General features: G+C 32.2%; 3 protein-coding genes across 3 annotated transcripts in view; 1 reads left to right on the plus strand and 2 right to left on the minus strand.

The window, feature by feature from the left end:
* The window catches only part of LOC107613002 (nodulin homeobox), a 25783-nt gene extending 22868 nt beyond the window's left edge, over positions 1 to 2915 (minus strand). The window contains exons 1-3 of the mRNA XM_088496572.1: positions 2650 to 2915; positions 235 to 297; positions 2 to 127 (exon numbers count right to left, since the gene is read on the minus strand). Of these exons, the coding sequence (XP_088352698.1) occupies positions 2 to 127; positions 235 to 276 (168 nt within the window). The 5' untranslated portion in view covers positions 277 to 297; positions 2650 to 2915. The remainder of the gene's footprint in view (position 1; positions 128 to 234; positions 298 to 2649) is intronic.
* Positions 2916 to 5620: 2705 nt separating this feature from the next.
* LOC107614133 (glutelin type-A 1) lies at positions 5621 to 7876 on the plus strand. Its single transcript, XM_016316359.3, has 3 exons — positions 5621 to 6030; positions 6443 to 7163; positions 7511 to 7876. The coding sequence occupies exons 1-3, from the start codon at positions 5835 to 5837 to the stop codon at positions 7662 to 7664; spliced, it is 1071 nt and encodes a 356-aa protein (XP_016171845.1). The 5' UTR covers positions 5621 to 5834; the 3' UTR covers positions 7665 to 7876.
* Positions 7877 to 9242: 1366 nt separating this feature from the next.
* Positions 9243 to 10145, minus strand: LOC107612222 (uncharacterized). Its single transcript, XM_016314026.3, has 3 exons — positions 9764 to 10145; positions 9613 to 9688; positions 9243 to 9520 (listed from the first exon to the last, which is right to left on the minus strand). Exons 1-3 carry the CDS (start codon positions 10088 to 10090, stop codon positions 9378 to 9380), a joined length of 546 nt encoding a protein of 181 aa, XP_016169512.1. The 5' UTR covers positions 10091 to 10145; the 3' UTR covers positions 9243 to 9377.
* Between the last annotated feature and the right edge of the window lie 3958 nt (positions 10146 to 14103).

Genomic DNA, 14103 nt, shown 5'->3' on the forward strand with positions numbered 1-14103 from the left:
CCTTAAGCAATAATCCATTTTTGGTACAGTATTGGATAGTAAGATTTTCAGAATCCCTCAATAATTTATTTAGATCCAGAGCTTTAAGTCCTTGCAATTCCTTCACTGCCACTATCAAGCCTATTGTCTGTTCAATTCAATAAATAAAGGGTTATGCTCCAGCCACCCAAAAAGGGTATCCAGGGACAACAGAATCTCAAGGATCCAAGTTACAAAGCAAATGGAAATGCTTGCCTGTGCAGCACTGCTTGATGGTTCTCCCTCAGAAATGGTCATTTTTCAAAATTAGTGGGAAGACTGAAGAAGCAATGAAGCATACATCAGCGAGAAGCATAAAATATGTCAAACAGACGCATGGTATAAGTTATAAATTAAAACATGAAAACATCAGAAGTTTTAGCTTTAAAAACAATAATAAACTTAATGGACTTGTAAGATTTCATATTGATGATAAATACATGTACTAAAGAGATTATAAATAACAATATATAACTATATATGGCCATATTTATGTCAAACATTAGAAACCCTTCATGGAAAAATGTAGGAATGATATATAAAAGATATTCGGCACCAAACCCATTTCAGCAAGTCGCTAAAACACATAAACACTTGGTATTGAAAGCAATCATACTTTTTCCAATACTGGGCAATACTTGTAATCTGTGATCAATAAGATAAGATTCAGGTACATACTTATGGGATACTAGTTATATACAGTACTCAAAATTGAATCAACTCGAATAAAAGTTACACAGAATAAGCAGTCATAAGACTTGCTTTGTTCCGTAAAACCATGACAAGTATCATATATATGTCTAATCTCTTAAGTCTTAACCAATCTCCATACACATTGACTTCCTCTCTAAAGTTGCTTAGTGAAGCAGCTCATGCAAAATATCCTTCTTTTGCTTTCAAAAAGAAAAGAAGATTGCAGAAAAGGAATAGAAGAAATACATTCATAATTGCTATTAGTGTCTCGTTGTTCCATACCATCAACAAATTCACGATATCACAATCTAAGTTACGAAATCCTAATCTTAAGAAGGTTCACAATCCCAATAAAAAAATCTACCAAGCTTAGGTCTTTTTAAAACAATCACAAGTAAAGTTAGAGTATCAATGAAGATAGAATATTGAACTGGACATCAAAGCTAGTTTCTTCCCAGTATCTGCCTGTGTTGATTTGCAGCAAACAAATGAGAGCAGCGACTGCAGGAGATAGTAGGGTTAGTCTAAATAGGGTTTAAGTGATAGGAAGACCGAAGACCGAAGACCGAAGACCTTATCGAGTTTTCCAGAATATCCCTTTTATTTTTAACAAAAAATTGACATTATATTTATATTTCACTCATGCTGACATATACATATTTAACATTCTACCATATTAGAACTTTGTGTTACACATAAAATCGACGATCGATATTAATAAAATATGGGTTTGTTATTTATGGTATCTCTAGTGCATAAGCCTGTCATTAATGCATGCTCCTCAGAGCATGTCAAGAGCTGGTTTAAGGTAAGCCTTACCTATGAGCTACAAAACAAGCATAAATCCCTCATTTTAAATAAGTACAAGTCTTTTTAATTAATAGTAATTATCCACAGCATATAATGGTCTCAATCAATTTTTCTTTAAGGGTATCCCCCTTAACAAAGCAACTGAACAACGAAGGAAAATCCAATATAAAAGAGAAGACCAGAAATCAATCCATCTTCATATGCACCAAATAGAGGCCACGAATACAATTTCCTCCAATAACAGGTCTAAGGATATCAATGATTTTTCCTGCTAAAAAGACACCAAGAAAATAGACACCAAGAAAGAAAATTATATTTCCACCTCCAATTTTCAGATGAACAAAAAATTGGGCAAATGTGGTCCCAAGATAGAGACATTTTACATGTTTCTGTATCTGCCTCCCTTCTCCAAACAAGTTCGTCTCTATATATTTCTCCTAAGACAATTACCACACAGGGTCATTGTGTCTTGTCATAAATGTTGATGTAACCAACATATAACATATGTATGCTTGAGAACATAATAGAATAGAGAGGAGATGAAATGATCTTTTCTTTCCCCATACAAAATATTAGATTGTTCACTCCATCAATTATCTTGGAAGACATTAGTTTTTGTTGCAAAACAAGCCTAGGGTTAACAGCACTGGGAACAATACTCTGAAAGAGTAATAGAACATGTACTGCTCGGGTATTAAACTTGTTGCTCAGCTTGCACTAAGAAACCAGGCCTCTAATTCCAAAGCATACAAAAAAATCAACTAAAACTTAACCATAAATTAAAAAAAAAGGACCATAATATAGATCATAGCTATAGATGCCAAATGCTAAAAATCATTGACTTGAAGTAGAAGGCACTACAATAAGCATTTTAGCTCTAGAATGGAAGCTATAGATTAAACCATATAGCAATTAGTTTGAAGAACTTAGGTTCAGCACGCTGGTGCAATAACTAGCAGGAAGTTCAAGACCAATATTATCAATGAAAACTGTGTGAAAACAAGTAGAATATAAAATCTCACACAAGCCAAAACAAAACAATATGCTAAAATCGGACACAACTAAAGAGTAAGCAGTATTGAAGATGTAGCATAAGTAGCTAAAGAGTGATGAGGAGCGAGAGAGAACCTGGAAGTATAATAGTGATGGTTGAAGGTGGCAGCCGCAGCGGCAAGTTGCCACCACGGAGGAGCAGCTGAAGCATATATTGGTTTCTTATTTTTCATAAAAAAAAAATGCAAGAGAATGAAAAGGGAAGGAGGGTTTTGTTTCAGTTTGGTTTGAGAGCTGAGTCGAGTTGCCTGTTATGATGGGAAGGCGAAGAGGAGAGAACGGAAGTGAGTCGTGAGTGACGATCGGTCGATCACACTCCTGAAAGCCCGATCGGCCCACACAACCACCCAGTTAAGGGCCCCACTCAGGATACTGCTAGTCTGCTAGGCCCACAAAACAAGCTCACTGGCCCCACTGTGAATTCTGGTGGATAAGATTAATCAAAAAGAATGTCCAAAAATAAAAAAGATTAATAAAAAAAAAAAGATTGAGGCTAATTCTTGTTAGGTTTAGCTTCTACATGAGTTAGGCTTAGTTTGGTAAAGTTTTTTAAATAAGTGCTTGTACTTTTTAAAAGGTCAAGCTCCTCATTTTGTATTTAGGCTTGGTTTGGTAAAGCTTTTGCTTTTTAAAAGTAGCTTATGAAAGCTGTATTTTAAAAGATAACTTTTTAAAAGCTTGCGTTTGATAAAATTAAATTAAAAATGACTTTTAATAAGTACAAGCACCACAATTATGTTTGGTAAAACAGCTTTTAAAAGTTGAAAAAATTATAACAAACATGTTTATAACAAAAAAATTAATTTTTTTTCAAATTTTTTAAAAATTTATATAATATTTTAAAATAAAATAATGTTAAAATAAAAAATTCATAATAAATATAATAAATAAATTCTTTTATTTTTTAACTTTTAAATTTTATATAAGTATCATAAAAAATTATTTTATCCTAAATATCATCACTAAAAATAAAAAATAAAAAAATATATGAAGATTAGGTTAAAAAATAAAAAATATATGAAGATTGTGTTAGAATTTGTGAAGGTTAGGATGAGAAGTTAGAAATATATGAGGATTTTAATGGCAATATAATAGCGAGAAATATGTGCGGGAAAATGAAAAAAATTTGGTAAGCATAAGCCAGCTTTAAAAAGCTCTCTCCTAGGTGCTTTCAAAAGCACCCCTAACTTTTAAAAGCCGTAAGCACAAGCACTTGGGCTTTTTAATTTACCAAACGCAAAATGACGTGCTTGTGCTTGTGCTTTTAAAAAGCACAAGCACCTCTTGAAAAAGCTTTACCAAACTCAGCATTAGGCTTAGTTTGGTAAATCTTTTATTTTTCAAAAGTAGCTTATAAAAGCTAACTTTTAAAAGATGGCTTTTTAAAAATGGTAACATTTATGTTTAGTAAACCAAATTAAAAATTACTTTTAATAATCACAAGTAACAACAATTACATTTGGTAAAATAGCTTTTAAAATTTAAAAATACTATAATAGACATAAATGCAAGCATTAAATTTGAAAATTAGTTAACATATGAGGTTATATTAGACTTTTAAATTTTGAAAAGCACAAGCCAACTTTGAAAAGCTCTATCTTAGGTGCTTTCAAAAGTACCCCGATCTTTTAAAAGCTGCAAGCACAAGCATATGATTTTTTTTTTATTTACCAAACACAAAATGAGGAGCTTGAGCTTTTAAAAAGCACAAGCACATCTTCGAAAAGCTTTACCAAACCAAGCCTTAGTAAATAAAAAAGATTATGTGCTTGTACTTGCAGTTTTTAAAAGATTGGGATATTTTTGAAAGCACCTAAAATAGAGCTTTTTAAAGTTAGCTTGTGTTTTTCAAAATTTAAAAGTCTAATATAACTCATATGTTAACTAATTTTCAAATTTAATGTTTGCATTTATATCTATTATAATATTTTTAAATTTTAAAAGCTATTTTACCAAATACAATTGTTGTTGCTTGTGATTATTAAAAGCAATTTTTAATTTGATTTACCAAACATAAATGCTATAACTTTTAAAAAGTCATCTTTTAAAAGTTAGCTTTTATAAGCTACTTTTAAAAAGTAGAAATTTTACTAAACTAAACCTTAAACACACGTATTAATGTTAATACTAATAAAAATTTTTAAATTTTGTACTTAATAACAGCACAGCAAATATATAAAAAAATATATTTTGTATTTTGTTATATAAAAGTTTTTTAATTGATATTTTTAATTTGTGTTTATAAGATATATATTAACTAAACTTTTCTTTTTAATATGACTTTTTTTAATTAAGATAACTTTATCCTATTTTTTATATTCATTTAAAACTTAAATTTTAATTTTTAAAAATAACTTATTTGTACTAACTTCAAAATATATCACTTTGAACTTAAAAATTAAAACAAATATTAAGATCAAGAAATATATAACTAAACATTAACTCCAATTTGAAAATAATATAATTTAAAAATAAAACCATCATCAAAATTGATATCCATCCCAGATAAAAAGGAGTAGATGAATGTAACATTAGCCTAGACGAGTGCAGGCTAAAAAAAATTGGATATAAAAGTAGAATAAGTTTAACATGATAATTTTTTGTGTTTTCTAAAATTATAGGAGGTACATAAATTAGACTTTTTGATTTATATTTAAAAAATTTTAAAAGTTTAAAGTACATAAATCAGACTCAACGATTTGTGTTAATAAAATAAAAAAAATTTAGAATACATAAATAGGACAATTTCATTTGTTTACTCCAAATTCTTTTAATTTTTTTAATACAAATCAGACAGTTCGAATACAAAAATCGAACGATCTGATTTGTGTACCTAAAAATCAGACGATCTAATTTATATTTCGTATATTAAATTATTTTATATTTTAAAAAAATATGACAGTAGATCATAATTTAAAAAAATACCATTATTAATCCAATATTAAAAATAAAAAAATGGAGAGCGCAATGCTGTTATATTTAATAGAATATTCGAGTCACCAAAAAAAAAATAGAATATTCAAATTCAAAATTCAATTCAATTTAAAAGAATCCAATGATGGATAGATAAAGACGAGTGGGAAAAGCCGTAGATAGTGACTGTGACAGTGATAAGTAACTGATAAGGTCAGTTCCTGATTTGCCCTTCCGTTGGCTTCTATATAAACACCCTTCTCTGCTCACTCGGTTTTCATAATTCACACGCACTCACTTACTCATTCTCATACTCATACTCACAGAAGAAAACAAAAGATAAAGAGATGGACCTTGATCTCTCTCCACAGCTGCCGAAGAAGCTTTACGGCGGAAACGGTGGATCCTACTACGCATGGTCCTCATCGGAGCTCCCCATGCTCCGCCAAGGCAACATTGGCGCCGCCAAGCTCGCTCTCGAGAAGAATGGCTTCGCCCTCCCTCGCTACTCTGATTCTTCCAAAGTCGCTTACGTTCTCCAAGGTACACCACCTCCAATTCAATTCAATTCAATTCCCTTTATCCATGATCATGTTGAATCTTCAATTCGTTTTGAGTAATTTGCAATTTCCCCAATCATTGTCAGAATTAAGGCTAAGTTGTTGGTTGTAATTGTGTTATCCGAATCGGAATCGCTAACCAGATTCCTGAACTTATTCCAGTTTTTTTTTTTCGTAAGATTCCAATAATTCGAGATGTTACGTGACTGAATTCGAAATCAATTGAACAAATTAAGTGGAATTGCGATCCTAAATTTTATTTAATTTGCATGATTTGTGTTGTTGGAATCTGAACATTCAACGTGCGATCATCATTGTTTTAAGTGAATAATCTGCATGCTGTATGATTGATTTACATATATAATTTTTGTGATGTATTTGTCTTGTTGATCTAGGGAGTGGAGTTGCTGGAATAGTGCTCCCTGAAAAAGAAGAGAAGGTTGTTGCAATCAAGAAGGGTGATGCCTTGGCACTCCCCTTTGGTGTTGTGACATGGTGGTATAACAAGGAAGATCCTGAGCTTGTTGTTCTGTTCTTGGGTGACACCTCAAAGGCTCACAAGGCTGGTGAATTCACTGACTTCTTTCTCACTGGTTCTAATGGAATCTTCACCGGATTTTCCACTGAGTTTGTTGGCAGGGCTTGGGATTTGGAAGAGAAGGATGTCAAGACCCTTGTTGGGAAACAATCAGAGAATGGGATCGTGAAGCTGGATGGGAGTATAAGCCTTCCTGAGCCTAAACCCGATCACCGGAAGGGAATGGCCTTGAACTGTGAAGAGGCTCCACTTGATGTTGACATCAAGGGTGGAGGAAGGGTTGTGGTCTTGAACACCAATAATCTCCCCTTGGTTGGTGAGGTTGGCCTTGGTGCTGACCTTGTGAGGTTGGATGGAAGCGCCATGTGCTCCCCCGGATTTTCTTGCGACTCGGCTCTGCAGGTTACTTATATTGTCAGAGGGAGCGGCCGGGTTCAGGTTGTTGGTGTCGATGGCAAGAGGGTTTTGGAGACCACTGTGAAGGCTGGCAATTTGTTTATTGTGCCAAGGTTCTTTGTGGTCTCAAAGATTGCTGATCCTGATGGAATGGAATGGTTCTCCATCATCACCACCCCTAAGTAAGGCTTTGGTTTCTTCTTATTACTGTCTTTGCTTTTATCTTTGCGTTTAGAAACCTCACACTTCTATTCTTGAATTAAGCGATATGGTATATGAAAATGTGTGTCCATCAACCATTATAACAGTTGGAATCCAAAATTTGAAGAAGTGCATTATAGCAGTTGATTGTTAATGCTAGTTTCACCCATAAAAGGTTTTTATGACTATCATTTAGAGAGATTTTAGTTTGTTGTTAATTGTTAACATTGTAAATGTTTTTCATTTATTTGGTTGCTTGCAATACTGTTTTATTTACTTTATCATGGTTGTAGTTTCTGATAATCCTTAATGATTGTTATTTTGGCAGTCCTATATTCACCCACTTGGCTGGTAGTTCTTCGGTGTGGAAGGCTCTGTCGCCGACTGTTCTGCAGGCTGCTTTCAATGTGGATTCAGGAGTAGAGCAACTCTTCCGTTCAAAGAGGACCGCTGATGCCATTTTCTTCCCTCCGCCAAAGTAGAAATGAAATTTAACTCCCTTATTTGTATAGATTTCCCCATCTCTATTTCGTCCCATCATAATAAAACAAATAAAATTCCCTATGCTATAGGAACTTATTATTCATAGGGGAAACGTTTTAGTTTTTACTGCAGTTGCTCCTTTCTTTTTCTTTCGTTTAAACAGAGATTGCAAACTTTAACTTATGATCTTTTTTCTCCTTTTTTACCTATACTTAATCCTTATCATAGATGCGTGGTTTCTCCTTTTGCATGACGCGCGAGATCGTATCTTTGTTACGTAACTATCTTGTACTCCTATTACCCTGGGTAAATAATTAAATTAGAAAATTAAATCCCGGGTTAACACTTGGAATGAACCTCGCATGATGATATAACCATTTTATTCTCTAATCACTTCCTGGTTCCCTCCTTTTTTACACTATTCAAACTTCTGCAACTGCTGAATTCTTAGAACATTGTCATTGGTTAATAATGACCCATGAGATAAGTTCAGTGTGTCTTTTGGACTAATTCTTGTGTTTTATTTACCTTTCAAGAGCGGATTCCAAGATATAGAGTCAAAGAAATTGAAACAACCACCCTGCTTAGGAAAGCAGATCGAATAAAATTTCAAGTTGGTTGTTAGATTCTCTTGGCTAACATACACTCATAATGTCTCTCGTATAATTATTAATTGGATTAGACTTTAGACCCACCACCTTCGAGTTTCATCTAGATTATGCAACCAAAAGTGCACTACTTTGCTGTCATCGTTCATTTGGTCATGTACTGTAGGGTAGATACCACATTGACAACAAAATCGCATTGATGAAGTCAGCACCAATAATGGGGTCTTGTCGGGGTAACCACCATTGCACTGACCACCTTCATGTGAAAGTGAGACTTTTGAGTTCGATGATTCCATCTCCATGATAAAACATAAACAGTTTCTTGAAAATGGTTTGGAAAGAAACATGAGTAAGAGAGACTGATACATGTAAATTTAAAAATATCAAATTATAATGAGCAGGAACTACATGTATCCTCATACGAATTTCACATCATATCCAACAGTTAAAAAATATGCATGAACCACACTTAAGAAACAACTCATTTTCTTATAAAATCTTGGTGGCATACTATTTATGAACCCTCCAAATTAGGGTGAACATGTATGATTATTCATCACTAGAGCTGAAAAGAGAAAGAGAAAAGAAAGTGGGGTCAAAAACAGTGCAATATGTGCTGCAAGTGCACAAGGTTCACATGCACATGCTTAGAGACAGAGACCGCGGAGGAGACCCATGAATCATTCATGATTGTTTACTTTACCCTTAGTGGTTGGAATTTCTAAATTTTTTTTTTTTATATCAATAGTAAGTTAATTATTTTGGAAGGGGATGAGAAGAAACTTTGCAAGTTGATGCGTTTTGACTGATTAACACCTTAAGTATTACATTAATGGAATAGGCCTCTCTGGATTCTGGTTTAGTGAACAAGAAAAAAAGAAAGAAAAACATTGGCAGAAGAGTTGTCAGCATTGTGCCATTTTCAGGAAGACGAAGAAGATGCTTGGGAATTTGATACAACAATTCAGTAATCAGTGAACACAGTATTACTACTTAACAAGAACAAAAATCTGCATTACATTAACCCACATACATCAAACAAATAAAGATAAATTCTTCCGATATCACATTAAAATTTAAAAACAAGCTAACACAGGATGATGATCATATTAATGATGATGTTGGAGATGGCCACAGCTGTGCATTCTTCTTGACCTTGGAGAGACTTGCCAGAACTCCTAACGGCGTCACGTGTCCCATGATTGTTACTTTCTTTGCCTCCATGTCTATGTTAAATGATTTCACTCCTGCATTAGAGTTTAGACCATCATAAACATTAGTCAAGCAATGCAATATATAATTTTGATTTAGACTAACAAGTTGTAATTAACTAACTGACCTTCCATTTTTGAGATGTGTTTTCTAAGTTTTCCTTCACATGCCTTGCAGTGCAATGACACCCTCAAAACCACAACCTGTGTTGCGTTGAATGAGAAATTTAAAGTTGTAGTCTTTCATAATATTTTCAGTTAACCAATTTTCTGAAATACCTGGTCATGCGTGGTAGCAACGACTGCAGTATCATCTTGTTTGTTCATGATGAAGTTGCAAGCATCCATTGGTGTGGTGTCATCAATGAGTAGATATCTTGTGGGTGAATCATCAGCATAAGAGCAATGCTGACCGTACAGTTTCTTAACAGAGCTTTTTCTACGTAGCTTATGATCATCTGATGATGAGCTCCTTCTGATCTTCTTCTTAGGAATGATTGGCAATTGTGATGAGCAATGGCTGTACCTTTTGGAACGAGGGTGCACACTAGAGGCTATGGCTGTGGATGCAGAGGAAGAACACAACAACTCCATTCCCTTCATCATGTCTGTGAGAGAGGAAAAAGGGGAAAAGGGAAAGATGGAAAAGAGTTGTTCAAGGTACTAGTGTCCCATGATCATGTGTGATCAAAATATGGATCTTTTATATTGTTATAATATTATTACCATCTCTTACTTTACAACAGTTGAGATTGGATTAGATGCTGACACATGATTACTGCCACAATGACATTGTGGTATCTGGTATGGAATCAACAAAGAATCTACGTAAAAATATTAGAGGACTATCAGAATTTATTATTTTCAACTATCAGTTAGTTATTAATGTTTAAAAGTATGGGATAAAGTATATTATTAGATTATTAGAGTAAAAGCACTATACTAAAAGAATTGAGTTGATAGTTAAGTGATAGCCAAAAACAATAAATTTCTGATGACTCCTAGCTTTTTTTTTTCTTTATGGATAACCTTCATTATTAACCAATAATTGTTTTGTTTCACTTTGGCCTCTGATTGATCTAGTAATCTGTGATTAGTTGGAGTTTCGAGTTTGCCATTAATTAATCTATTGTTTTGTCTTTGCACTCAACGCTAGAAGCCTAGAACTACTACAAATATTAGTTTGATACATGAATGATTTGCACTGGCGTGTGTGTCTAACATTTTAGTTATCTGAGGAAATCAAACTAGTCTTCCCTCCATGCTTGTAAAAAAAAACTCACTAATAAATGATTTGCACATGGATTCTCCCTAGTCTTGCTTTACCAGCTACTATCGTTTTGAGGCCTTTATCCCATCTATATTTAATTACATTACATTGCTTTTGCTTTAGCTGCTTTTCAGTTTCAAATAGTCTCTTCTGTTGATTCTTCCTCTATTTAAATATAAAGTTTAGCTAATATGTGACTGAAAAACTTTTTCATTCAATATAATATAATCACGCGTTTAAACATCTGGCCTTTTTTTTGTTGGTCTTAGAACATGTATGTAGCTTGTGTTGGGCTTCATGGTAATGTTTTTAGCATACGAGCCCATTTAACGGGCAGTGAAAAGACCGGGCCCAGCGAATGATCCACTATGTTAATGCACTCATAGCGAATGATCCACCATGTTAATCCACTATGTTCATAGAGAAAATATGCAATTAATTAACGTCTAATGTTAGTTAGAACTTCATGGAAGGATTATAATTTTGGGGTTAATTACTATTTGTTATTCACACTCTTTTAATTTCACTTACAATAACGTTTTTATTATGTTGATACAGAATTATAAGTATTCATGATCCGTGAACTACTAAACTCGATTAACTCCACCTCAAACCTCAGATTGTGTATAGCTTTTATCATTTAAAATCGAATTGAAAACTTAATGCATTCATGCTGAAAGATCCATGTTTTATGAATAATATATTGATCTCGTTAGACTAGGATAAGGTCACGAACTATTTCACTCTTCACACCTAGGAAAGTTGATGAGCGTTTTAGTAATATTTTCGGCCTCTTAAGTCTTAACCCCACACGCTCACCGACTTTCAGTATGTTTTGTAGCGCAAAATTCAATTAACAGAAACACAACAAAATCAAATGTATACATATATGCTCATGGGCTCATGGGTCACTTTCAACCTTGTCCATTCTAAGGTTTGAACGAATCTTCTTATGATAACTTTCTGTCGCAAATTTCATTGCTTCACATTCGAGAACTTCGCACCATATATAGAATGGCGAAGAATATTTCTCTCCCGCGCTATGCATTTATTATTCATGTGATATCAACTCTGATTTAGTCGCTAAGATTTCACAAAATTGTTGACCTTCGTAGATATAAGAAGAGACAAAAAGCTAAGAGAGATTGACTTGTTGAGTGTTAGATTTTTAGGTTGGGTTTGATTATGATACAGGATATTAAGAACAAGATACAAAAAATAAAGACACAAAAATTAATATTTTTATATTTTATTTGGTGATAAATTAAATATATAAAATAAATTATAAAAATTTAATTTACTATAATTTTTTCATGCAAAAATAATAAGAAAAAATTATTAGAAAAAATAAAAGAAAATATAAAATAATTTAGGGTTGAGTTTCTTGAGAGGTACGTATATTATGGTGATAATTAAACTCCGTACCTAAAGAACACCAACTCCCTAACTACTTAATAGCCATTAATTATAATTGTTTAACTTCACATCATATATTGTTGATCTTTAATTTATGAGAACAACTAGGAACCAAAAGCATATCAGCCAAAAACTAGTCAAAATGTGTTTGGGCTCCATAAAAAATTGGGTTTTAGTTTGTGCTCCGTAATCCCAAGAACAGTTTTCAAACATATTATTCAAAAAATGATTCTAATTAAACGGTTTTGTTTACTTTTTTTATTTGATTTTGATCAGCTATATTTACAAGGTTCATATACTTTTCCTTAATTTATTTGATTTTGATCAGCTATATTTATTTGTATTTACGTGCATGCAGTGGTAGGTATTACGTAGTAGCCATTAGACATAAATTCTCAACTAACATTCTGCCCCTATTAACCAGCCATTAACTTTTAAGTCTTTTTTTTTTTTTTTGGGTCATTGGATTAGACAACTCCTAATCCTAGGTACTCCAATGAATTGAACAACCTCCAATCTTAAGTACATAACACATCCACACATTCCTCACATATTTATCATATTTTTCCCTCAAATGTAATTTTTAGAGTTTGAACTCTAAACCTGAGTGGTGGAGAGAGGGTGAAATGCCACTTGAAGTAAGGCTCTTCGGCAACCTTTTAAGTCTTTAATCGCCACTTGTATCAGTGAGAAGAAGGGAGCATTGACCTTTGGGACTTGGGCTCTAGTCTTATTACCCATTCAGCAACTCACCTGTTTTTCGTTTTTACTTTTTATACATTTGACTCCGTAGTTGAGGAAAATGCATGATATATATTAAAAAATAAACCTAATTATACATAGGTGTTTTTTTTCTTTTGTTTGTCTTTATGCTAGCTTTAGAATTATTATTTTAATTTTTATAGTAAAAACTCAAATTATCTTAAAATTGAATAAGTATAATTTTTACAGATGAATTAAATTTATTTAATTTTAATATAATATTATAACTTATTCAATTCCAAATTTATTGAATTACCCACTAAAATTTTCTACATATCTATCTCACATCAGGGTTTTCCTGACAAAAAATAGAACACTATGTTTATGGTACGATAAGATTATCTAGACTTTTTTTTATCGTGTAGTGAGTCATGAAATGGCGAAAATGTCCCTTATTATATAAGTATTTTGACATAAATACTCGTTGAAGTAAACAATTTGTAAACTCCTGGCTTAACAGTGAAGCAGCGAAAAATTCAGTTGTAAACTAGCAGAATTTTTACAGCATTCATCATACCCATAATCTATGACTTTATGTATAAAATGCACCTCCAAATACATACTCATATCCGTCTTTTATATTTATTTCTTCTCTCAAACTTAACCTAGTAACATTAAAATTTTCATCATGCACTCAACCCCAATTAATTCTTCAAATTGGGATGGAGACACAGAAGAGGTGGGAGAGGGAATAATCAATTACCAAAGGCCATGAAAATAACATGCACTCATCCACCATTAAAAAATATATATATATATTTTGACAAATTTGACATTTATTAGTATTATACATCATTAATTTTAAAAAATAAATTAATAAACAGGTTAGCATACTAATCTATTATATATAATCAAGATTGGAAAAATATTTTATATATAATTTTATTTTTTAAAAATTATGTTTCATTATATATATATAATTTATAAAAAATGTTTATAAAATTTGAATTTAAAATTTTCAATTAAAATATAAAATATTTATTATATTAATTAACCCAATAATTATTATTATATATAATTTTTAATTATAAAAAATATATTAACAGACACATTATATTAATATTTATTAAGTTGATTGTAACACCTGTTACCCTTATCAAAATTTTAAATTTAATTTTAAATAATAAACAACTTCAAAAATAGATTAAGAAAAAAAATGAGAAATTTAAAT

This window comes from Arachis ipaensis, chromosome B8 (genome assembly GCF_059453495.1).
Source record: "Arachis ipaensis isolate K30076 ecotype BB chromosome B8, ASM5945349v1, whole genome shotgun sequence".
Taxonomy (NCBI): domain Eukaryota; kingdom Viridiplantae; phylum Streptophyta; class Magnoliopsida; order Fabales; family Fabaceae; genus Arachis; species Arachis ipaensis.

Coding starts and splice junctions, on each gene's coding strand:
- LOC107614133 (XM_016316359.3), top strand. CDS start 5,835: ATGGACCTTGATCTCTCTCCACAGCTGCCGAAGAAGCTTTACGGCGGA. Junction 6,031..6,442: donor AGTCGCTTACGTTCTCCAAG/GTACACCACCTC, acceptor TTGTTGATCTAG/GGAGTGGAGTTGCTGGAATA. Junction 7,164..7,510: donor TCCATCATCACCACCCCTAA/GTAAGGCTTTGG, acceptor TTATTTTGGCAG/TCCTATATTCACCCACTTGG.
- LOC107612222 (XM_016314026.3), bottom strand. CDS start 10,090: ATGATGAAGGGAATGGAGTTGTTGTGTTCTTCCTCTGCATCCACAGCC. Junction 9,689..9,763: donor TTGCTACCACGCATGACCAG/GTATTTCAGAAA, acceptor AACGCAACACAG/GTTGTGGTTTTGAGGGTGTC. Junction 9,521..9,612: donor ACACATCTCAAAAATGGAAG/GTCAGTTAGTTA, acceptor ACTCTAATGCAG/GAGTGAAATCATTTAACATA.